This window comes from Mya arenaria, chromosome 4 (genome assembly GCF_026914265.1).
Source record: "Mya arenaria isolate MELC-2E11 chromosome 4, ASM2691426v1".
In the NCBI taxonomy this organism is placed as follows: domain Eukaryota; kingdom Metazoa; phylum Mollusca; class Bivalvia; order Myida; family Myidae; genus Mya; species Mya arenaria.
Genome location: NC_069125.1, coordinates 25,736,902 through 25,763,248, shown reverse-complemented (window position 1 = coordinate 25,763,248; position 26,347 = coordinate 25,736,902). Strand labels below are relative to the sequence as shown.

General features: G+C 35.5%; 2 protein-coding genes across 4 annotated transcripts in view; one reads left to right on the top strand and one right to left on the bottom strand.

The window, feature by feature from the left end:
- Positions 1-1,587: 1,587 nt before the first annotated feature.
- Positions 1,588-9,583, top strand: LOC128232553 (tumor necrosis factor receptor superfamily member 16-like). 2 transcript variants are annotated; one of them, XM_052946189.1, is made up of 6 exons: positions 1,588-2,086; positions 2,581-3,022; positions 6,087-6,251; positions 6,893-7,031; positions 7,655-7,749; positions 8,207-9,583. In XM_052946189.1, the coding sequence occupies exons 2-6, from the start codon at positions 2,599-2,601 to the stop codon at positions 8,221-8,223; spliced, it is 840 nt and encodes a 279-aa protein (XP_052802149.1). In that variant the 5' UTR covers positions 1,588-2,086; positions 2,581-2,598; the 3' UTR covers positions 8,224-9,583. The 2 variants fall into 2 exon arrangements, with proteins under 2 accessions (XP_052802149.1, XP_052802148.1); XM_052946188.1 differs by lacking the exon at positions 1,588-2,086 and having other exon boundaries at positions 2,555-3,022.
- Positions 9,584-11,224: 1,641 nt separating this feature from the next.
- The window catches only part of LOC128231426 (citron rho-interacting kinase-like), a 52,510-nt gene continuing 37,387 nt past the window's right edge, over positions 11,225-26,347 (bottom strand). The window contains exons 29-46 of one of the 2 annotated variants that reach the window (XM_052944240.1): positions 25,917-26,057; positions 25,127-25,240; positions 23,817-23,843; positions 22,152-22,314; positions 21,512-21,675; positions 20,700-20,847; positions 20,311-20,503; positions 19,689-19,928; positions 19,179-19,284; positions 18,879-18,959; positions 18,192-18,333; positions 17,084-17,316; positions 16,675-16,783; positions 15,620-15,751; positions 14,708-14,788; positions 14,208-14,289; positions 12,797-12,964; positions 11,225-12,461 (exon numbers count right to left, since the gene is read on the bottom strand). In XM_052944240.1, the coding sequence (XP_052800200.1) occupies positions 12,290-12,461; positions 12,797-12,964; positions 14,208-14,289; positions 14,708-14,788; positions 15,620-15,751; positions 16,675-16,783; positions 17,084-17,316; positions 18,192-18,333; positions 18,879-18,959; positions 19,179-19,284; positions 19,689-19,928; positions 20,311-20,503; positions 20,700-20,847; positions 21,512-21,675; positions 22,152-22,314; positions 23,817-23,843; positions 25,127-25,240; positions 25,917-26,057 (2,496 nt within the window). In that variant the 3' untranslated portion in view covers positions 11,225-12,289. The remainder of the gene's footprint in view (positions 12,462-12,796; positions 12,965-14,207; positions 14,290-14,707; positions 14,789-15,619; positions 15,752-16,674; positions 16,784-17,083; positions 17,317-18,191; positions 18,334-18,878; positions 18,960-19,178; positions 19,285-19,688; positions 19,929-20,310; positions 20,504-20,699; positions 20,848-21,511; positions 21,676-22,151; positions 22,315-23,816; positions 23,844-25,126; positions 25,241-25,916; positions 26,058-26,347) is intronic. The other variant, XM_052944241.1, reaches the window with a different exon arrangement.

Sequence of the window (26,347 nt, the reverse complement as noted above, 5' to 3'; positions counted from 1 at the left end):
ACCCCTTCACCGTGCCAGTGTGTTTGACCTCCTCACCGTGCCAGTTTGTTTAACACCCTCACCATGTCAGTGTGTTTAACCCCCTCTCTGAGCCAGTGTGTTTAACCCCCTCGCCGTGCCAGTGTGTTCAACCCCCTCACCGTGCCAGTGTGTTTAACCCCTTCACCGTGCCAGTGTGTTTGACCTCCTCACCGTGCCAGTTTGCTTAACACCCTCACCATGTCAGTGTTTTAACACCCTCACCGTGTCAGTGCGTTTAACACCCTTTCTGTGCCAGTGTGTTTAACCCCATCACCTAGCCAGTGTGTTTAACTCCCTCACCGTGCCAGTGTATTTAACAACCTCACCGTGTCAGTGTGTTAAACACCCTCACTGTGCCAGTGTGTTTAACCCCCTCACCTAGCCAGTGTGTTTAACTCCCTCATCGTGCCAGTGTATTTAACACCCTCACTGTGTCAGTGTGTTTAACCCCCTCCCTGTGCCAGTGTGTTTACCGCCTACACCGTGCAATGTGCTTACCCCCTTCACCGTGCCAGTGTGTTTAACCCCCTTTCTGAGCCAGTGTGTTTAACAACCTCACCGTGTCAGTGTGTTTAATACCCTCACTGTGCCAGTGAGTTTACCCCCCTTTCTGAGCCAGTGTGTTTAATACCCACACTGTGCCAGTGTGTTTAACCCCCTTTCTGAGCCAGTGTGTTTAAGACCCTTACTGTGCAAGTATGTTTACCCCCCTTACCATGCCAGTGTGTTAAACATCCTCACCGTGCCCGTGTGTTTCACTTCAAATGGCACCTTGACGCTTCCATACTTCTTCCAATGTAAAAGGCGGAGTGTACAACTTTATAACGATTAGCTTAGTCATAACTATGAGTCAGTATCTTCTTATTAGGAGATAGTATACTGGAAAATATTTTTAACTTTGGCACCTGGACGCTTCCATAAGAAACTCAAAACGTAGAACGTAAACAAACATTTTTGTTCATATTTCCATCCAAGGTCATGTTTGAAAAGTATAAAATTCCTTCTACCCACGTTATTGTTGCGAATTATCAAGCATAGAATCATAGTATAGTGTCTATGTATTTGAATCTGTACAAAACTCTTTCTCTGTGTATTTTAGTGGTTACAGAACAACAAGAAGTAAACAAAACTTTGCATCAAATTTTGGTTTGAGCAGATTTCAGATCTTATATCAATTATACAACTAGGAAGTATAAGAAGAACGCGTTGTAATGAATATCATGCTTTCAATGGCAAAAACGTATAGTTGTTTTTTCTATGCGGGACATTGTTACATTGTAATAGTAGCAGTGTGACGAATTTTCCCCAGCCGTATAAAATAGTTGACTGTAACCTAAAAAGTTATTTCTATATTTATTTTGATAGTCATTTAGTTAAGAATAATTTTGTCCAATCAGAATGCTGATTGCAACCAATCAAAGTGCTTGGTTTTCAACCAATCGACGCGCAGTTTAAACAACCAATGAAAGCATTGCTTTGCTTGAGCGCTTTTCGCGGCGTATATATCGCCGAGTTTTTCACATTATCCGCCCGGTTAGCTCAGTCGGTAGAGCGTTGGACTGTTAATCGGACAACCCGGGTTCGATTCCCGGGCGGACCAGATCACTTCTGTTGTGATTGGTTATGAAATCCTTTCTACGACCATTCGCACTGTACCACTGCCCCTTGCATGTACAGAAGTTGTCAGTTCCTTGCAGAAGTAAAGGCACCTAGTACTGGTTCACCGCCCAGGAAAGGTGTGCGGTGGTTGAACTGTCACTCTGGGACCCTTCAATGTGCTCACGCCGGGACCCGGAGTATAAACTACTAACACCACCACCATTATCGTCATTCTCGATGGAGATACCGTACAGTTTACACCAAGAAATGATTAGTATTAATCAACTAGAACTTTGTAGTTGCCAATCTAAAATATTATCTATATTTTCCGTAAAGCTCAGCTTTGAGGTATTGTACAGTTTATAGCTGACCAGTGGACCGGATTGTTGTTGACAGATACGATAGTTAATGTAATGCCTACACTTCTATACTCTTGCTAGAAAGCTCAGCTATCCTGTGAGGCATAGTAAGTTGAAACGTCAACAATCTTTCAGAGAAAGCTCTGCTTTCCTGTTGGATGAAGTTCGAGCATATTTATATTTAGATTGCAGACGCAAAGAAAGAAAGTGAACGCATTTTATGTATTTACCACGCATTTTATGTATTTACCACGAAAGCTCGGCTATCATTAAGACACACGATACAGCAGTTTTAAAATTGAATATTTGTAATAGGCAGTTTTATAGGCATAAACTGTATTTCACTAGCACATCTTAAATGTATTAACATAGTATTAAAATTTATTGATGGAAACCCATGTATCTATTTTCCAAATTTATAATCACCTCACCAGGGTGGAATGCGACCCATCCTTTTTTAAATTGATAAGTTTATAGTAGTGTTGAAATAAACAGCCTAAGTATAAATAGATTAAGAAGGTTTCCCGTTTTAAAAATCCCACGACTGGTCTTGGCTCAATTAAACAGGAGTTACCCATTTCTAATGCATTCTATATTTCAGGAATACTTCATAACCAAAATGGGGCGTGACATTCTAGTGGCTAGTGCTTTGTTCGTGTTAACTGTATTCACACGAGGACTTTTGGCACAGTTAAATGACACTTATTATTCAATAGAAGTTAACTTTGAAACCATCGAGTGTAAAATGTGTCCGCCTGGCACTTACTGGATTCAACATTGTAGTCAAGACGGTGGCCAGGCTGTATGTCAGGCCTGTCCGAATGGACGCTTTACAGAGGACTACAATCGAGCGATTTATTGTGAAAGGTGTACTGAATGTAAAGGAAATTATAAAGAATCGCGTGAAGTTGTGGCAGAGGCGTGTACGGGATTTCACGACACGATATGTGAGTGTAAAGCAGGGTACTGGAGAGAGGAAGGAATAGTCGGAGATTGCCGAGAAGTGTCGCCGTGTGAGCCCAGATATGGCGTGAAAAAGTTGGGTAAGTTGTTTTTCATATATCTCAAACCAGAATAACAAATAAAATTTTACTAAAAGTGAATTGAATACCATTTTGTAAAATTGTTAAATGTGTATTAAACCACAGGCATCTGAATCATTGTTTGTCACTAAAATGTTGTTTAAAACCATTTTGGGTTCATACAATGAGATAAACAACACATCTGAAGATATTTAGTGTCTTTGATATACAAAAAAGAAACAAGGTATGTAACTCAAACTTACCCGATTTCACGATAGAGTCCAGTTTTATGCAAATTTCTCAACGAACATAAACAATCCATTTTTAAATAAGTGACATGGAAAGAAGAGTCAATTACCTTTATAATGGTGTGCGATATGTTGGTATAACTATAGTGTCTTCAGACAAACAAGCATAATACAATGTCCAATTCTCGTGTTTTTCTTTAGTCGAAAAGAGGACAGCAAATTCAAATCTTCAATTTTCCACGTGTAAACAGTACTAAACACAGACCTATTGAAGTTATTTTATGCTTCAGTGTACATATAAATTAATTCCATTCCATAATATCACGAAAAGACTAACACCACAATGTTAGAAACAACTGTACCAGTCTTTAAATTAAATCCTCTTTAAATTTCGTAGGCAGCCAGCCATTTTACTGACAAGCGCCCAGATGATGACATTGAAATGTACATTTAACATCTTTATACCGGCTTGGATGGGTCAAATACTCTTCTTTTGAGGTTGATCAGAAAAATCTGAGTGCTGTCAGGAAAGGAAAATGTCCGCCTCAAACAAAATTTTAAAGTGGATTTAATTTGAAGACTGATACAGTTGTTTCTTAAACTGTGGTGTTAGTCTTATTGTGATATTAAGGAATGGAATTCATTTATCTGTACACTGAAGCATAAAATAAGATAAGATAAGATAAGATAAATTTTATTTTAAGTCGGCAAGTCAGAAATAACAATATAACATAAGCGACAAGCGCTTTTGAACCGACTATAACAATAGTATACATGTTGAACCACAATGTCATGGTAAGAAAGCTGTAAAATAATTTTGAGCATTGTTTAATAAGCACATATCACATAACAAAGCAAGTAAAAGAGTTAAACCTGTGAAAAATCTGCTGCTCTAGACCAAAGGCCTAAGAGACACTTAAGAAAAAGAGAAATAAAAAACTGATAGTCAAAATAGAGGCAGAAACAAGAAACAACTTCAATAAGTCTGTGTTTAGTACTGTTTACACGGGGAAAATTGAAGATTTGAATTTGCTGTACAGCTCTTTCCGACTAAAGAAAAACACGAGAATTGGACATTGTATTATGCTTGTTTGTCTAAAGACACTATAGTTTTACCAACATATCGCACACCATTTTAAAGGTAATTGACTCTTATTTCCATGTCACTTATTTAAAAATGGATTGTTTATATATGTTGGTTGAGAAATTTGCATAAAACTGGACTCTACCGTGAAATCGGGTAAGTTTGAGATACACTCAACGAGTTAGACCCACATTCCGTTTCCCTCCGCGGATTTTTGCTATCGCGGCTAACACAATGATTTTATCGCCTGTCCGCGGTGATGAGTCGACCGGAGAATAACGAACTCGGCGTTCCTCGGAGGGGTTAACTCCGCGAAACTCTGCGGACACTAGATAAGAATCTACGCTAAAGTTATATTTATTTTATTAAAATTTTCAACCGATTACGACAGCTCCAGTAAATTGCTATTATTCTTTTTCCTCTGCCCGTTTTGCATGAAGTTAGCTTACCACAAGAATGCAGTCGTATTTCACTAGTTGCACATCCATCTTATAAACGTGTTTTTGCTAATGACTGATAAACACATTTCTTCCGAGAAATTCTAGGTTACACATTTTCGGAAAATCAGGAGGTCAAACACGCGTTCAAAGGTCACAGCGCATGGTTTTGAAAGCCTTCTTGCCTCGTTTTCTGTGGAATATTCCATGAAACGTCATAGCTATTTTAACCACCAATAATAAATAGTATATTCTACATTGTATTGATCACGCGCTTGACGTCAGAGGTCATGGTTCAGAATCGTGTAAATAGTCGGCTGCTTTATGATGCAATAACTTAGTGGATAATGATTCAATGTTTATAATTCAAGACAATATTCAATTGGCGTTTACGGACATAAATACAAATTAAACGCTGTTACATGTAAGAATCTTTTACGCTTAACAATGTGCATAAGCATAAAAATAAATAACTTCTAAACAAGAATGATTCCTTGCTTATCTGATTAGACTCGGAGTTCCACCGCGGGATCATAAAATCGGACTATTCTCAACGCTATCGTTCATATTAAACTCGGCGGTAAGCCAGCCACTCGGAGGAACTCGTGGGGATTTTAGCGAGGGCAACAGTTTTACCCTCGGAGGAAACCCGCGATCATCGACTTTAGCCCTCGGAGTGAGCGAGGAAAGTGGGTCTAACTCGTTGAGTGTACTGTACATACCTTGTTTTTTTTTATATCAAAGACACTAAATATCTTCAGATGTGTTGTTTATCTCATTGTATGAACCCAAAATGGTTTTAAACAACATGTGACAAACAATGATTCAGATGCCTGTGATTTGGACTAGGCTTGATCCTAAATGCAGACCTTCATCGTTTAAAGCAGTATACAACGTTTTAATTACATTGTACTTCCCCCGACGTTATAAAAAAGCACTGTTCTCATCAAGGGAATTACTGCGTAGGAGTTGAATTGATTTTTTAACACGTTTGGATTTTTTTTTGTCACAACATTTGTTCCCAAAAAGTGAAGAATTTTTTTCACTCCTTTGAAATCCATGCATGGTTTAGTTATGTTTTTGGTATCTAAACTTACATGTTATCAGCTCATTTTAAAATAGTTTCATACCAAATTTTGAGAATTAGTCAATGTTCCCATATTTTGGTAATGGTGATGCAATGTTGATATAAATCTCTTTCTGTATACATGACTTTCATTTATTGTATTGGTTAGCAGCTTTGGGCAATCTACATGTTCTTTTTTATTGAGTGAATAAGAGAGGACCAAGTTCAACCTAATGTTCACTACTTACAGCGAACAGTCACAATGATACAACATGCGAGAGATGTGTTAACGGGAAGACCTTCTCCAACATCAGTTCCGAGGTGACGCCATGTCAGAACTGTTCAGTTTGCCCCGAGGGATGGGTACAGAAATGGCCATGTAACGAATATGAGGATACTGTCTGCATTCCAAAAGGTGGTTCATTATTGTAAATATAAACATTATGAAAGTGTGCGTCGTGCTAAATCTTAAACAGTATCCATAACTTAAAACCATAAGAAACTTCAGTACGCATGTGACATAAGTATGTACTTGGCACCCATCGGTTGTCCTCTTGGTTAGTTGTAGAAGTGAAATATTTCTGACCATGCGTTTACAAAAATAGACAATCATAACATCTATGTAAAAATATCAGACTTACAGCCCTTTTATTGATGATGTTGAAGTGTTAACATTTTCCTTCAAAAATGTTGTCAGGTATTTTAATAGCTTATTTTAAGTTTTGTCCAAGGTCAAGATTACATATGTATGGCAAGTCGAACTAGTATGGAGTGAAGGACAAACAAAAACAGGTTGAATGAAAAACGGGCATTTATTTTAAATGCCATAAATGTTGTTATGTAATAAAGGAGGTATTTTTGAATTGTTTTCCGAAAAAAAACATATCTAGGTGGACAAAACAGTCAAAAGGAACCACCGGCCAGAGTATCTGGAATATCAATACATTTGTACAATTAAAAAAAAATGCCTTTAAAAACATTTATACTTGTTTTCGTTGTACTACACTATTAATAATGGTATATACAAAATTGTATGTATTACATTGTTTATTTCAGATGAAGTTAAAGAGTATAACAAAGTTGGTCTTATTGTTGGGGTGGTCTGTGGCGTTTCAGTACTCATTCTTGTGAGTGTCATCCTTTGCTACTGTTGTCGAAAAAAAAGCGCTCAAGTTCTTCAAAAGTTGCGTAACAGGTACTATACTTATTTTATATACATATTGGTTGCTTACTCATTGAATGCACCACTTTTGTTTCACTCGGTGGTCAGTGAAATTATGGAAAGAATATAAGCAGTTTTTCTTTCATAACGAAATGAAACCAATATTGTAAATTAGTATGAGCCATTCGCTTGGCACATTGTTAAAATCAATAATACCAGAAGTATGGACTCAACATACCCAATGCTTGCCACATTGTTTAAATCAATAATACCAGAAGTATGGACTCGCATACTCAATGCTTGCCACAATTTGTTTAAATCAATAATACCAGGGGTTTTATTTTCCCGACACAACTTGCTTTTGTGCATTTATTTAATAAAATATGACAGTTGTATATAAACCAGAAACCAGAATTCATACTTAAAAATGGCGAGTAGTAGTTGTTTACTGAAATAAGTGGTGGTTGAGGTAGGGTATGATTCAAACATATGTTAACAAGACAGATGCTATCTCGATCAAGTTAATCAGAAGTAAATTGTTAAACTCTTTATCTGGACAGGGAAAAAATCTTAAATATTACCTGTGCCTTTTAAAATTATATTACTAGCTTAAGAAGTTGGACACAATTAATCCGTTTTGTTTCTTTTTCATGCAGCTGGAGAAATAGACGACGTCAAGAAAACGTTGATGATGAGGAACAAGCTAACCCACTACAGCAAGGCAATGATATTGAAATGCATCAAGTAAATGGTAAGTACTTTTTAGCTAGTCTAACCAGTGTATTGTAATAGCCACTGCCTTGGTTGATATCTTCAGTGGCAGGTACTAAGTGTCACTGTTATAGTCATCTTGCAAAATCCCTAATTTGCTTTGATTGAAAGAGAAAATGTCAAGCACTGGCAACCGCTTGTGGTGCACTTGTTGTATAGTCAGGGCACATGTTGGTTTAAAACTACCCAAAGATGCAAGGTTTCTTAGATATAACATGAATTATTCAAGAATATAGGACAGAGAACATGAAACTAATGAGATAACATTTTTATTGGAAGAATTTATAAAAACACGATCCACCCTAGTGTCCAACTCTTCGTTTATTATATCAAGACATTATACTCTTATAAATGTACAGTTAAACATTTTTATATTGGCTCCCCAGTTCAGTGACTACAATGAAATTAAATTCATTATTTTAATATTTCCATTTCAGGAGGAAACAACAGTTAGTGAACCCCATTACCTTAGAGTACTTACTGCAAGAACAATGTCATTTGAGCGCAAAATGCTGATTTACTTGCCACACTCATACATGCTCGAGAATCTCATTGGCAGAAGCATAAGCTTGAAGACTATGAAACATATACAATGTGTATCAACAGGGGTTGATTTGACTATGTACAGTAGAACACTGTAAGATTGGCATGTACGGTAAAACACTGTAAAAATGGCATGTACAGTAAAACACTGTAAGAATGGCATGTATGGTAAAACACTGTAAGAATGGCATGTACGGTAAAACACGGCTAGAATGGCATGTACGGTAAAACACGGCTAGAATGGCATGTACGGTAAAACACTGTAAGAATGGCATGTACGGTAAAACACTGTAAGAATGGCATGTACGGTAAAACACTGTAAGAATGGCATGTACGGTAAAACATGGCTAGAATGGCATGTACGGTAGTACCCGGTTAGAACAGCATGTACAGTAGGGCACGTCTAGAACGGCATGTACGGTAGGGCACTTAGAACGGCATGTACGGTAGCACAATGACTGATTTATGAGAGTATTAGCGAGTATACATCTTTGAGCCTGTTACATGTACATATGTTTTTTTAATTCTGTACTTTATTGTTACTCTTCAACCCCTTTGTATTGTTTTTGTTTTGTTTATAAGTCTTGTTTCATGTGCATGTTGACATACATTAACATCAACTGTTGTTTTTTCATTTATGACATTAGTTTGTATTTATTTAGAATATTTCTATTTATTCCATGTAGAAGTTTTCGAATAAACACAATATTTTTAAAATTTAAGAGAGTTCCTGACGATTTTGTTGAATGTTCAGGAACATTTTCATTATGCATATTAGGGCTGACTTCTTATCTGGTGTCTTTCATAAAGTTAAAGTATCCTTAAAAAAAATATTTTTAAAATGTTAACCGGAGTGCTAGATCATTTCTAAGTCTTGTATTAAATTACATTTCAACCTTTTTGTGGGAATAATTCTGAGTGTCTAGAAAATGGTCTATTCAATGAGTCTATATTTAATTTGACATTAGAAAATACGAGCATAAGAGAGGGCATTTTAAGAACATTTGGACATTTTTCATTATTACAGGCATTATTTTTTTCAAATTATTTTTATTGATTTGTTGTTGAATAATAAATATGTTGTTTAAAGTTTTTTGCTGGTTCCTTTTTCTCTGTTGCATTTGGTGCTCTTTACAACAAAATTACAACTTCAAACCTCATTCACATATTGGGGACTTTCCAGCGTATGACAAAATCAAGGTGTTCTGTTAAAGCTGCACTCTCACAGATTGTACGATTTGACAACTTTTTTATTTTTTATCTTGGAACGAGCCAATTTATGCAAAAATGCATGGAAACCAGTTATGTAAGACTGCTGATAAAAATTTGATCACAGATTTTTATTTTCAGTTCAAAAATTGATGTTTTATGCATTTTTCTTAAACAGTTAGTAACGACTTAAGCAATAAAACAGTAATTTTCAAAATCTGCGATCCGATCTTTTGTCAGCAATCTTTTATTGTTGGTTTGCAGATATTTACGCAAAAATTTGCTCTTTCCAAGACAAAAAATAAAGAAGTTGTAAAAACGGTACGGTATATCTGTGAGAGTGCAGCTTTAAATATGTCTGTATCATCAATTTAATTCAACTTTATTATAGCAAAATTAAATAAAAACTGACCAATGAAGCTCCTTGTTTCGAAATAGATAACAGGGTTTTAGCTAGAGTTATGGAAGGTTGCTGCACCCTGTCCTTTTTTGGAAGTACTCTTCTGCCCTCATGGAGAACAACATGTGCACCCTCCTGCCTTCATAGAATTCAATTCTTAAGACTGTAAAATAGTTGTTTTTTATATTTTGATTAAAAATATATTCACTTCACACATTTGGCAATTGAAACCTGCTATGACTTCAAATGAACACAATTCCCAACATTTTCGGTCAAATTTAAAATGTTTAAATTATTTACTGCCCGTTTCTTCTTAAGCACCCTGTCCCTTTTCTGCAGCATCCTGTCTTTTTTAAAACCTGGCTAAATCCCTAAGAAGGTATGTCTACTCAGAAATATTATCTCGAAAAAGCGATCGTAGGATACATGCGTTGGTAAGATAACCCCTGATCATCTGGTAGAGGAGTGCAGTGCACAAGAACCATAACTCTTCTGAGCTTTTAAACAAAAATAGTTATTTACTGGTCAGCTTATTTTGTCTAGAGCATATCCTTGAGATTTTCCCAGCTTTTGCACTAAACACTTAAGACTGTTCTGTACTTATTTTGGCAGCGGATATGGCGGTCTGTGACGGGTTCATGTACAATTTCTGCTTCTCTTCCAAATTTGTTTGTGATAGCTCTTTTATTCCGCAAACAATTTTGATTGACACAAATGCTCTCAACATTGAGCTTAAGGGTATGATGCACCCTTACTCCCAAATTAGATGTACCACAATTACTGTAATACAATTGTTTTAATTTACCCAAAAGGATGAATACATATCTAAAACAATGGTTCTTATGAAGGATACTGTGCTTAATTTAAAAGAAAGGTGCAGGAAACACAGTATTTCTACCTTATGAGACGATAGTTGATCGCCAGACATTTAATAATTGTGCGTTTTCAGCTATTAAATACACAGTTACAATATTATTATCAGTAATGAATATTTCCATAAATGCATTTTTTAGAATGTAGTTAAAGGTTTATCACTCAAAATTTATGTTTGTTAAACATGTGTATGTATTGATTTTAAGTAAGAAATGGTGTCACTTTAATGATTGTGCTTCTATCCACAACCTACTCTTTGCCGTATGTAGAATTGTGAGTTTTGAAAGATAAATTGAAAAGTATTGTTTTCCAATTTGCGATTTCTTTCCCGATTGTACATCATCAGGGAGCAAACATTGTTGCCAAAAATAGTCTTGATACTTTGATGTCATCGGAAACAATAAAAAAAGTTTTGGTATGAAGTGTTTATTCCAAAAACAGACTCACGGTGACATTCATAGGTCTGTATTGCGTCTTAAACAAATATGACATTATAATGATTATAAATAAGGCACAATATACACAAGAGATACCCATTAAAAGCATTACGAAATGAAGAAGACGACAACAATATGATACACAGGAATAAAAAAATGAATTAAAAGAAAAAAATAATTTAAGATCAAGTCATATTACATGCATACATAATATTCAGAGAAAGTGTACGACTACTTTTAGGGAGATACTTTGAGAAAAAAGAAATACTCCTGTAAGAATTTTGCCATTTAACCATGCACAACAATACACTCAGAAAGTTTCTGTATAGTTAGAACAGCAGTTAGCCAAATTTCATTACATACAAGGCAAAGGTTGAACACAGAAGTGGTTTGAAGATATTCACTATCAACAAGAAACATGAAATGGCTTATTATCCAAAACATACTTTTACTGGCTGTATTGGATAAATTAAACATGCATGCAAGCCAAAAGAACACACTGGTAAAACATGCACTTGATTTCAAACATTTAATAAATATAGCCCATTAGCAAAAGACTCAACACAACAATGTCAAATTATATAACCCTTACATGTCCACAACAAAATCATCTGCAATACATCTAAACTTTATCCTACCAGATAACCCTGTTATTACTGGTAAATTTGAGGCATATGAAGTTAATTTTAATTCAAATTAAATATTACAACAATTAAACCTATAATTTTATACAGTAATTACAATAGGTTAATGCAAAAGTCAATCTTGATAATAAATATACCTGGTAGCTCTTCAGACATAACTGTGTGTATTTGTGGCCATTTGCAGGTTATGTGAGACAATGGTGTAGGTCATTTTGCCACCATTTATTTCTGTATTTCTTGATACTAAAGATCAGTCTGTACATTATTAATGCCAATTCTAGCCACTGTAGGAAACTTTAACAATAACTAAAGTTCAGTCTGAACACTGCTGTAGCTGGACACCGTGGATGATGAGGAAACACTCCTGTTACCATCAATGGAGGTGAGAGCCACTGTAGGAAACTTTAACAATAACTAAAGTTCAGTCTGAACACTGCTGTAGCTGGACACAGTGGATGATGAGGAAACACTGCTGTTACTATCGATGGAGGTGAGGGACAGGCGTCGACACAGACGAGGAGACTTGTACTTGTTAACGTTGTAGGTTTGGCTCTTGGAACTGTCACCTTTCTTGGCCGATCGTATACTGAAACATAGTGTATAACATGTAATTATTTAACAACCTGAAGAAAATGTTCGTACAGATTAACATAAATTTACAGGTTATTATTTTATTTGGATTTTAAAAGAATTTGAGAAACAAAACAACTAAAATTGATGGCCCTACGCTATCAGTCACTCAAAGAACCATGGATAACATTTTTTTAACTATATTTCTTGTTTCAATAAAAAAGATACATTGCCATAATCAAGTCTCCACTTGGCATCTTCATTGCAAATAAAATATCCTGTTTAGATTAAAATGTTGAACCATACCCGGTTCTTGTATTCAAAACCATCTTTTTTTACTAAAACACTCACCCTAATCTATTCTCTTTGCCCATAGGAAGTTCTATGGTCCCGTCCTTGCCCCGTAGACTGAGCATTTGGGTGGTCACCCCGTTACTCGAACCCACAAATACCGTGCAGGGTTCCAGAGCCACGCCCAGGTATCGAGGTCCCACAAGGTCGACAGATGTCTGCTTGCCCCTGTAATATTGAAAGAATCTCAGCTTAGTCATAAGTTTTTTGTAGGAATAGCAATGAATACTTAATCCGTAACTATCATTATTCAAATTGGTATATGTTGTTGGTCCTAGCATTTTGTGAAAAGTTAGCATCTAGATATTTTTAAATAAGGACAAGGCTAAAAAATACTTCCCTAAAGCTGCACTCTCACAGATGAACCATTTTGACTTTTTTTCTTTTTTTGCCTTTGAACAAGCCAATTTTTGCGTAAAGGTCTGGAAACCAGTGATATAAGACTGAGGACAAAATATCAGATAGCAGCTTTTCATATTTAGGTTCGAAATGTTATGTTTTATGCTGAAATACCCATATTTCTTTGAGCATTTAATAGTAACACTTTTAGCCATAAACTTCAATTTTCGAACATTAATGTTAAAAACTTTGATCTGATTATGTAACCAGTATATCCACTGGTTTCCAGATATTTCTGCCAAAATTGGTTCATTAAAAGACAAAAAAATAAAAAAAAGTTGTCAAAAGGGTCAATCTGTGAGAGAGAAGCTTCAAAGGTAAAAAGTCTTGATGGATGCACAAAAGAAACATTTTAAACAAAAAAAGCATATAATTTGTATACAGATAAAAAAATATTTTGACCTTTTTTTTTATTTAACTGTGGAATTTGTGGCCACCTTACTATCAATTTAAAACCCCTTTTTACAAGGCTCCTATTTTATTATCGGTGCACAAATCATACGCTTTTGTTTTGTTTTGACCATTTATGTCAAATGAGTTAAACATAATAGTGCATTAAAGTGAATATGTTTGTTTCATTCATCTACCTATTCTAGACTTTGTACCTAAGAGTAAAACACCAGTGTAACTAAATTGGTAAACCATGATCATTTTAAAGCGTAATTTCCAAAAATCTAATAATAGTCACAACCATCAGGTATTTCTTTACATTGTATCCATAATTTTTTTTTTACTGAAAATTTAAGGGATTGAAAAATTCTACCACTTTTGAACCCAATCTACTGGCTTGGAGACCCAAATCTACCGCTCTGACATTGCCAGAGGTTCACATGTCTGGAATTATTTTAATTATTGAATATAACAAATCATTCTAAATACCAATACAAATGTTTGTATCCAACAAGAAAATGGTCAAAATAGTGGACTTAAGATGTACAAGAACTTCTCTGTCTAGCTGTTTGCTTCAGAGCTAATCTGAAGAAAAGAAAAAAACACTGAGCTATTAGCCTACCTGATTTCCTGCTTACTGGCTGGGACAGTGATGGCTTGGACACTGGTGAAATATGTCACATACAGGAATGGCTCTTTGTAGGCTGTGAAGAAAGTAATACATTATCAAGTACAGAACATAAATTTCATAAAGACTTCTGATAGACCTTGGTAAATATAATATGCAGTTCATATACTGTATCACGATAATGAAATACGTGTGAATAAAGCATTGGATGGAATATGGGTCACTGTAATGGTAATGAACGACTATTTCTGACTATATTTAGCTGGTTCTGTATACTCACTACTAGTACAGTGTACTGGCAGAGATCAACAACTATTTGATCAGCTGTGACTTGACATTGCTTTTTATGAAGATATATGAGGAACCATAATAAAATTTCTTTCTGAAAGAGATGGTCAACACAAAGTTAATTTTGAAAAAAACTGTTGCCAACATAAAGTCTGTTAGTGAGTTGATTGAAAGAAGTTTAAATATTTGCTAAAATGAGTGTTTACCTAGAGAGAGAGGTAGACAGCTCCACTTCATGTCGGCGGGACGGCTTCTTCTTCCCTTATTGTCCACATACACACCAAACTCTGAAAATGGGCCGTTACAATGATCAATCCTGCAGAGCAGTACCATAAACTTGTCAATTCATTTTGGGGATATTACGTGAATGGTCATAACAAGTTTAATAAATTTTGCATTGAATGACCATAATTTTGATATTCTATTTATATCAAAATTGTATTTATACCATAAAAACTAATTTTATATTTTACAGCACTAAATACCCGGTATATAACAGATGGCTGTATTGCTAGAACATTTTCAATGCTATTAATTTATGAGGTCACATTAAAAGTTATTACACTAGTTATATATTTTCTCTGAACACAGCCAGTGCTTTTAAATGATCATGCTATAACCTAATACAGTGTGTGTAAACCACATTATAAATTGCATCATAAATGCTATGTTGGAAGGCAACTTTTTGCTTCGAATGAAGACTTTAAACAAAGATCATTTCACTATTTCTTCACCATTTTAAATGAAACAGTGTGCAGTCTACGCCGCTGAAAGAGCCCCGCCTTCGGTCTTTTACCAGACTTTGATTGAAAGTTTAGTTTCTTAAAACACTTCAACAAACCTTTTCACAACACAGCCGTCTGATGGAACACTATCGAAACATTATTTTGGAAAGGGGTTTGTCAGTGTTTGATGAAACTAATCACTTAATCAAACTCCAGTCATAAAACGAAGGATGGGCTCTTTCAGGGGCACAGACTGCCCTTTGTTTCATTTTAAATAGTTTAGTTGAAGAAAAGTTATCTCTGTTTTAAGTCTTCATTTTAAGCAAAATTTTGCCTTCCAACGTAGCATATATGACATAATTTATCACATGGTATATTTAAATGTTTGGTTACCATGGAAACACAGCAGAAACTCTAATGGCAGGCCTTCAGGTGAGACTTGCACCACAGCCAGAGGGTAGCTGTGATGGGTGGCCGCTCCAAACGCAGCAAATGCCAGAGAGCTGTCCTTCTTGTCCACAAACTCTGAAAACACAAGCATAGATACATAGTACACATATAATCTAAAAGACAAAACCTAGAATCTTCCTAGTGTCTGATGATTTGATTTCTTTCATTTTTTTTTAATAAGTTTTAATAAAGAGAAATACCTGTTTTAATAAAATTTTACATTTATTCGTTCTCAGATTTTACATTGATTACAATGTTTTCAACCTTCTTAAAATCTATTAAGTTTACCTACTTTTATTGACAGAGCACTGAACAGCAACTGACAGATACTAATTTCAACAGAATTCTGTAATTTTTAGCCTTATTTCATTTAATGTTCAACAGTGTTTCTTACACTATTCCGCAAGAAAGCATTTTATGTCACATTTGTTAACAATAAAGTTCATTTATGAGCATGTTATGACGTGTTATCATTGTTACACAAATTTTTTTTACAAACCACACAGTATATATTTGTATATTTCTGGCTCTATAGAATGTGAACCAGAGTCACTTTAAGAGATTTGATTTGATTTTAACTGATACACTATCTTTTTATACAGGAGCTCATTAATCAACCAGCGCCACTCCAGCCAGTAATGATGCTGATTAAGAAATGGCAATAGCTTAAACACATATATTCCCCAAAACAGAAATCTGTGAATCAGAATTGTCACGTAGTAGAAGTGCCCATACTTTTACAAGTAAAGGTCACCATAACCATGACCTTGACCCCCAAATTCAATAGGGGTCATGTACTTCCCATGACTACCGGTAATATAATTACTTACCATGACTCTGCAACAAGTCATCCAAAAGAAATTAATCAGAAATGAAAGTGTATCGGGGTTGACACTGGACAAAGTCATCACTATGTTTCTGCTATCCATCGCTGGCGACATAAATATTCAGAAACACCAACAAAAACTACTCTAATCTTATCTTAAAAACATTCTTACCCAGCAAACTGGGATGATCTAGATTGATCTTGTAGAATCGGTCAGTACCAACGATGGCAAAGCCCTCCACGACAATTACACAGCTGCATGGCTCCATTGAGGATAACTCCTAGAAGGAATGATTGAAACAGTTGTTCAACAGGAAAAGCTTATTTATGTAGAACACTTAATATTCAACACATTTACATACAACTGTATTTAAAAGCTCAAAAAGTTTCACTGTTTTAACACAGCTCTTTGAAATAAGAAAACTATGCAAGTCAGGCACAAAAGTTTGGTATTTTTTAGCCTAAAAAATTGGTTCAACTAGGAAAACATTTTTTTTTATCATGTACATAAACATAGAGCATAACAGGTGAAAACCCTTTCAAAAAATCAAACTGAAACCTGCTAACATCTTAATACCCACCTTCCTAACACAAAACTGCCTCAGCTCAGGGTTATACTTCATGACTAGGATCTTCTCCGTCATGCCGACCACCATGTACACCGCGTCCCCGCACATCCCGACGTCAAACACCGTGCACCCGACCACGTCACTGACAACATTATGGTGGACAGGCTGGGTCTCCTCCCCGCTTGACTGCCCCAGGCGTAACTGAATGAGCTTCTTGTCAATTGTGAGAATACGTCGATCTTTGCCTGAAACAAGAAAATACACATCACTTGTATATCAATATGGTATGATCTTACAAATTTCATTTTAGGGATATTCCAGTAAAACATATACTAGTAACCCACAAGGGAAGGCAATTATTATATAAAGTATATGGGTGGGTGTCTTATTTCTCTAATTTGGACCCCGAAAGGGTAAATTTGCTTCTGTAGGGGGATGGTATATTTTAAAAGTGCCTTCCGCATGGGGTTATATGTTTAAATGGAACAGCCCTTAGCAATTGTTCAAGTAAGACTAATATTATTAAAATGTGAAGGTAAGAGTAAGTCAATAATCTCCAGACAATTGAACTTGGCAAGTTAACATAAGAATTCATTAGCATACATAATCATATTTTGTGGTTATTAGGCCAGGTTCGGATTTATCTTTTACAGTTACTTATATTTCTTAAAAATTGTTTTAAATGTTTATCTACCGTAGCTGCAATGATGTTTCATTCCAATGAGCACAACAATTACTCTCTTATCTAGTATCATATTAGGGCTATTCCATTTCAACATATTACCCATGTGGAGAAGGCACTTCTAAATTATGCCATCACCCTACAGAAGCAACTTTACTCCTTTGGGGTCCAAATTAGCGAAAAAAGACACCCACCCATATACTATGAAAATAATTGCCTCCCCCCATGGGTTTTATGTTTTACTGGAATAACCCTTAGAATATGTAACAGTAATATTTCAATAGATTTAATCCCGTTAATCGATTCATCCTATGATTGGTTCAGTTGCAAACACAGCCATTACAGGCATTATTGTAAACGGATGTACAAATATTAATTTAAAAGAAATTTTCTGAAGAAATCGCTCAATCTCAACCATAAACTTAAGGACTAACTTACCCATAATAAGGACAATAAGGCTAAGTTGAGGAATAAACTTAAGGTGGTGGACGCTCTCGAAGGTGTTCAGTTTTGTGAGAACAGGAGGATCACGTGTTACATTCACCGCAAACAGGCCCTCATCTGCTCCAAGTAACGTCAACTGGAAACACAACAATTATTTAGGGATATTTAAGCAAAAATTCCAGTTGTAAAACTTCAAAGGTGTACAACTTAGTGTTCAGTTCTGTAAGAACAGGGGAAATTTAAGTAACATTTACTGCAAATATGCCCTCATCTGCTCCAAGTCACATCAACTGGAAATACAACATTTTTTTTGGATTTTTTTAGTAGAAATGCTAGACCTGTGTAAAACTAAATTCTGTTTTGTGGAAACGGGTGGACCTCTGGTATTATTCAACGCAAACAGAGCCTTGTCTGCCCCAAGTAACATCAATTGGAAATGAACAATGTTACAAACAATACATTCCAGTAAACAACCATTGAATCCCACTTGTTTAACTCAGGAGCAGTGAATATTTAAGCTCCAGTCTCTTCTCTAAACCTTGGTTTATTATTAACACAAATCATGTGCAAATTCAGATAACAGCTACATTTTCCTGATACATACATATACAATGTAAATGTATGTAACAACATGATTATATTCCAGAAAGCAATTATTCACTCATTCCTACAATTATTTACCTGCTTGCTAAGGAGCAGTGAACAGTTGAGTTCCAGTCTCTGATCTCCGCTCAGGTCCAGTAATGTGGTCATCTCCATCTTCTACAATACAAAACAGTGCTGATAAACATACATAATATTTGTAATACATTCCAATTACATATGCAAATCATTTTGAAAATATTGTGGAATTCTTAGTTTGCTCGGCAATGTCCTTCAGAAGTATTTGCACTCAAAAGACATGTAGGGAAAAACATTACTGCATCATTCCCTATTAATTAAAGATACAAAAAACTGCAGAATTCTTTAAATTTCACATACTGAGCGTTTAACTTTGTCCCCCTTCTGGAGGTGTTTGATGGCGGCCTCCAAGCTCGCCACCCACTGTTGTTTCTCAGGGAATCCCGGGGCCATAAGATAAAGAACCCTGAAATACAATGGTAGGGATCAACTGCTGTGATTACTACAGATAATGTTAACAAGATGACAAAAAAAAACTACTAGTCATCTACTTTTAAGATTTACTGGAATATAAAAATGTTTAACAAAACTCAAAGTTTTAAAAGCCTGGGATTGATTCAAGCTTGCAGGCTTGTGCTATTTTTGATAACTGAGTTCAACAGATAAATAATCTTATTAGTTTGCAAGCATGTTTTACGAAAAAAGCTTAAAAGGTAAGTATCATGTTGGGTGTTCATTTTTAAATCTGAATCACCACTAAATTTGTTCACAAACATATTCTTGCAAGTTTTCATACAACAATTAGCTGAAAAAATGACCTTTATGCACATAAAATATGCAGATAGTCTCTATAGAACTGATAAGCCCTACCTGCCCGGCCAACATGTCGTCAGTGGCTCATGCTCCAATCTAAACACATATGGCAGGTCACTATTTGCTAGACTCGGCAACTCCGCAGCACTGACTGCACTGTGTACGGTAACATCTGTCTCAGGGGGGACAAGGTCAAATGTGTCGCATGGATTGGCGTCGTTATCCTCGTAGAAGAGGAGAAGTATGTTGCCTTCCATTTTGGCATAGCGTCTTTCCCACCCAGGTTGCTTACTGCTCCTTTAATAGTTTCAAATATTGTTAAACACAGTATATATCAACCATATTCAAGTAAATCTTGTCAATGAATGTTAGCCAGCCTATCATAAATACGATTTTTTGAATCCTATGTACTTGGTCGTAATTCTTAATAAGATGGCTTTGCAATGTATATCTTATCCTTGAATCATACACATGTGCAAAAGACTCCTTCTCAAGTGCAAATCTTTAATGAAGCTTAAGTCCTGTCTAAGATTTTTGCACAACAACCACAACTTAAGCACCAAAATAATAAATTAACTATGCTTCAACAGGGGATCCCATAGTGTTGCTTGGCAACGCAGCTGGCCCCTTAGACATAACGTAAGAGCTAAGTGAGAAACTTGACATATATCAACCCTACCTTGGTACCTTGAGCCAACCAGTCATCGAAATCCCCTCTTCGCCCCCTTCCACAGGGGATCCCACAGTGTTGCGAGGCAACTGGGTTGGCCCCTTATCCATCATGGAGGTGAAATGGCGGACATACTCCGTGGGGAGGCCGCACGTTGGCTGGGCGATGTTAGAACACTTCACATGGCATACCATGGAACATTCTTTCAGAAAGGGAATAAAATAATAAAAATTCAGTATTAGCATACAGTCTGATAAGAAATATAGGTAACATGTGTTATACAGTTTGAATTAACAAATCTGCTTGCATATACTGTAGTTACTAGTATATATAAATATACCAGAACAATAGATAGAAAGTAAAAAAAGGAAAAACAATTTTAACATATTTAGAGCTACCTTGACATTTGGATGCCTGTTTCACAAAGGGGACACTACCCAGGCACACACCACACTTGGTGGCTCTTGTATTCAGCCCAGTCACAAACCGGTGCGGAATCTTGTGCTGAATCCGCTGTGGCGTTGGAGCAGATGACAATGCAAGTGCCTGGAAAAAATGTAATTAATCAGTATTGTATTGTTTGAGTATGAGGGATGGATTCAGGTCTAAAGTAGGGAAGGTTAAGGGGCCGAGACCTCTGTTAACATTGTTTCAAAGCAAGTGATGTACATTTCAAGGTACTTGTTACTTACTCAATGCAAATGTCCACCAAACAACAAACATAACAACTTGATAATAGTCTGAAATTAAAAGCTTTCAATCCTAATTTCAGGATTTATTCAGGGGCCCAATTCAGTAAGATATATGTAAGCCATACTCTGCAAAAGTGTGCTTGGGGACAACCCTTTAGAAGTGGGCAAAATCTATACATTTCATGTACTTATGATGGTTTCATTTTATTGCAATGCAGTTTAAGCCAAATACGGAGTAATGCTGTTATCATTTTTATTGCAATGCAGTTTAGGCCAAATATGGAGTAATGCTGTTTTCTTTTTTATTGCAATACAGTTTAAGCCAAATACGGAGTAATGCTGTTTTCATTTTTATTGCAATACAGTTTTAGCCATATATGGAGTAATGCTTAGAAAGTTTCAATCATAAGCTTTACAATCTTTTCTGAAACAGAGCCTTGAACTATATCATCCCAGACAAAATTAAGTTAGAAAACAGTGTATGGAACAAGGTGATAGCTATAAGCTTATTTTATTACCTGATGGGATTTCTTCACACTAGGGGTCAATAGAGGTTTGCCACTGGTCTGATGTGGGGCTGGGGTTCGAATCAGCACTTGGACCTGGGCTTTGATATTTGGGGTCATCATGTTAGTAGAATCCGCAACCATTTTCTCTCTTAGAGTTCCCTTTAGCTTCAACACTGAAAATGAAGAAAGAGCTGAGTAGAAGGTATACACATGTACCGTATGTTTTTTAATCGTATTTAAATAGTTTGCTGTAACCTACACTCCTAAGCTGGTAAGTAGTTTTCAGGCCAAGCATGAAATCCTTTAAATACTTTTGACTGAATTTGCACAAACACATGATAACACAGTCCATCAGAGTGCAATAGACAACCAGATAATTAATGTGTTTGTATTGAATTTATGCTGTCAATTGTACTTCTTCAGGAATTAAATATGTTGGAACTAATGAAAGCAGCATAACTGATAATGTTTTTGATTCAGCATTAAACAGTTACCGGTACTATCAATTGCCATGTACAATATTGGAGAGTGTTTTCAATTATATAATAGAAAAGTGCAATAACTAACGTGCGGATCAAGTACCCCTGACAAGTATCAAGAACTCAAGTATTGGATGCAGTTACTTTTACTTGAATCCACCAAAACCTACACTCATTTGCCTGCTTGTAGTTTTCTGCTCGAAGCCTGTCCAGTTGTTCCTGAAGCTGACGAGATTTCTTCAGCTCATTATCTAGAATTGTCTGTAGGTCCCCCATTACGGGTAACGTGCCCATAGCGTCCTTGCCTCCGGACTTGGCAAAAAACTTCCCGCCCTGTTGGTTACGCAAAACAGGGTTAATATTTCACGTATTTCAACTGTTAAATGTTACAGTTTTTTTAATAACACATTAACCTTTAATTGATTATCTTCGATTTCACAGACTTAGTTATTCCACACTGCTTCTAAATTACACATAAAAAATATTGAACAAAAAACTTTAAGGTTAGACATCCATCATTTGGATGCAAAGTGTTAGTGCATTTTCGATATTAACATAAAGATATTTCTATGTTATATTGATTAACCATTTTTATATTTTTGCATGGATGACATTTTCAAATAATACCATTGTGACACTACAATTATGATATATTAGAGTAAGGTAATAAAACAAATTTTTAGTATGATTACATAGCAATTTTATTAATTCATTTTTTTTATATCATACTGTCTATATAAAAAAAAACTCTCGGTGAAAACATTGAAAGTATTCAAACTTAACATTTTGTTTCTTTAAAATCAAACTTTACCAGTGGCATTTTTTCACCTTAAGAACCCAAAAGGATAATAAAAATAGCCTCAATTCCAGGGGCATATAATTATGTCTTTAATTCAACTTTATGATTGCATGCGGGGTTCAACAAGTCCTCATTACAGAATGTTTAAGAAAAGTAGATACGTGGGATCGTACGATTTCAATGAAACAGTTCAATACACATTGTGAACATAATGTTTCAGATAAACCTGTGTTGTTATGAAAATATACCCAGTCTGTTATTATTGACGAATATCAGTTGAATATTGATCGAATGTAAATTGTTAATTGTATTGAGTTTGACACTCCATTTGTTTTTCATTTCTTTACAGATATATGTGGGTTAAACTACACTAGTAATGATGATTTAGATGAACATGTACATTGATGACACAATACCGAATGAATACATGATGTCAATGATTGTAGCTTTATAACCAATGTTTACATTGATATTTTATGTTATAACCATATATCATGCCTCCAACATATATGACGCAACACGATTGGTCCAGGACTGGTCACGCAGTGACCCCATATTTTTCCATAGTGGGTCACCAAATTTATGTCATTCCAAAATGGTGTCTATTTTCTGATTCCGATGAATTAAAGAAACATTTAAACATGTAAACAGGTTGTCAACGTGATATACAATATACGTTACGGGGTCAGTATGTGACCCGATATGGGACAATGGGGCGCAGGCAACTACGGTATATTAAGGTTCCAGCTTCGCTCTCACCCCATATGGTTTCCTTTGCCTAGTATATCCCATATCGGACCACCTACTAACCCCTTACTTATAATACAAAACCCTCTCACCAAATATATTAGCGCATATAAATAAACCAAAGCATAGATGTAATCCGATAAAACAACAAAGAAGCAATAGTGACATATGGAATTAAAACCAATTTTCGATGAAAATGTCTGAGTACTGTAAGAACATGTACATGATGATTTAATGAAGCAGGACTACAGTAAAGCACATGTATATATATTGTGTTGTCATAACTTACCCTTAGTGAGCCATCTTTTACAGGGGTCTTAAAATGATACATGGTTTATAATGAGGCAATCACACATACTTCTCTTAAGTACTTGCATTTGACTTTAATAAGACTCAAGTATTAAAAGGACTCATATACTCTTCTATGCTGGCAACAATTTTTTGTTTATCTTTTATAACCAAACACCAAAGAGCATTGTGCATTTTTTAAAAGCATAATAAACACTTTTTGGCAAAATATAGCATTTTATATCACATTTTATGTCACAGTTTCAAATAATTAATAACAATAGAGCTCTAAAGGGTTGAACTTTTGGTGATCATTTTCCCAATTTCAGACATTTTTTGTCTAACCCTTTAAAATGAGAGTCCCTTTAAAGATAAAAAAAACTTTGAGCTAATTTGGCTCGCAGACAGAATACGTAAACAGAAGTTGTTCTGTGATTATTTTGAAAAATTATTGAGGCATAAGACAACACTTAATGATTTAAGCATGTATCAGGACTGACTCTTTCCTCCCATGTGCATAAGCCATTCCACATTATGCAAGACCACAGCATTGTTGATGCCAAAGCCCACCCTTTTATCAAAGTTGAGCAAGAGGCAAAACTCAACAATTTTTTAAACAAATGTAATGAAACTCGCTACAATTATATGATCTTTTGAAGTGAAAACTCATATCGAGGATAATGTGAATATCATGAACAATTTTCAAGTTATAGATATTTTCCGCCGCAGACGAGCATAATGAATATAAAAATGACGACAACACCAAGGCCATGACAGTATTGAGAAACAGTATGTGAAAGTGTACTATGTCAAAGTTGTAGTTCAGTTAAAATTGATTACGAAATTTCTTATAAAACTTGTACTTGTAGGCTCAGGAATATTCAATCAATCTCTATCCTGGAGCTATTGTACATGTCATAGTAAACATGTACAATGTACACATACTTGGTTAATATAGTGCTTAAAAGGAGCCCACATGTACAAGTAGTTTTTTGCAACCTCTACTATCTGGCCCCATTGTCTGCAAAGTTTATAAGCTTAAAAGGCTTAAGTAGCTTGCTTCATTCAGCCATATTTCTTACTTGATCTTGACTCACTAAATAAATCTTAGTTTGTCATGATTATCATAAAGATACATTTCCTTTTAGTTTCTAATATTTCTTAAAAATGTTAATATAACACAACTTATACCAAAACAAAAATAGAGAGGTTAGCTTAATAATGCTATAAAGGACTTAATAGGTTTCGTAAAATTGGGGCATGGTCTTTATTCTTTGAAGAGCAAACTTCCTTTAAATTCAGGTGCATTACCTTCTTTTTCTTGTTGGCCATACTGTCCTGCCAGAGCTCCTGTAGGTAATCTATCAGTTTCATCTGTTGGTCAATTGTGCTCTCAAAGCGATACTTCTCCAGGAAATGAAGGCCCTGTGATATACACACAAAATTACATTGATATGTATCAGACGAACAAATACAGTAGTCGGTTATTTTATACAATTTTTGTGCCCCATTGTGCAGACGGTAATAAGCTGATTATAAATCGTTCTCGAGTCCATTTCCTGTATAAAAACCAGTTATGGTATCCTTCTTTAGAGGCTACGAAAAGGTACCTCTGGTCAGGGGCTCGAACCCAAACTCTTTGGTGAATGGCAGACACCTATATCACTACAACACTATAAAGGTAGTAAGGTTATCAGTTTATAAAGGCAATTGTTCAGATTGTTCAGAACTTTGATAAAGTTGACAATGTTTGTTAGCCACATAATAGTTAACTTTTAAAGGTGAAATGCTTTATGATGTGCTGATATATCAAAGTAAAACAAGTATAGCTAAATCAGTTGTCCTGATGTTTATGAAATATAATGCAAATCACATGTGAGGCATGAAACTTTCAGAGTATCTGTAGATTTGAAAGTGAACAACAGTCCTGTTAACAATGTTGTTAACTCTAACAAAGTTCTGAACAATCTGAACAATTGTCTATAAAGTTATTTTGTTGCCTTGCGACCCAAAATAATAACGGACATCATTCAAAGATTTCCCTTTTAACAAAATTCAATGGTTCACATGAAATCCTTTATCCATCACTGACATAACATACCTGTAGTGCCTCAGTGAAGTTTTCAAGGTCAATTTTCTCTCCGAAGATGAGCTCAAGCTTGTCAACAGCTTCCTCGAGGTTCTGCCGCAATTTTAGGTTGGACCGTTTTGTTTCTTGGTTCTCCGTTAATACCTTACTAATCTGCAAAAAAGAAAATGTTACAAATCTTTTATCCTTTTCATTATAGGCAAGTCCATTTTCAGGACTAATTTTCAATGAAAGATTATCGGTCCATAACACTGCCCACACCTCTTCCTTAAGCCCTTTTTTTTTTCATTGCTGGCTTGAGTGTTCCCGGCCAAAATGGACGCTTCAAATGGCAATTGGACTGGTTCAAATTTGGAAAAATAAGATAATTTTAAGAAGAACAAGTAGTAGCTAGTCGGTTCCCTTACTATTTGAGAGGGCTTTAACCGAAACTTATTGAGAAC

Coding starts and splice junctions, on each gene's coding strand:
- LOC128232553 (XM_052946188.1), top strand. CDS start 2,563: ATGCATTCTATATTTCAGGAATACTTCATAACCAAAATGGGGCGTGAC. Junction 6,252..6,892: donor TACTGTCTGCATTCCAAAAG/GTGGTTCATTAT, acceptor TGTTTATTTCAG/ATGAAGTTAAAGAGTATAAC. Junction 7,032..7,654: donor CTTCAAAAGTTGCGTAACAG/GTACTATACTTA, acceptor TTTTTCATGCAG/CTGGAGAAATAGACGACGTC.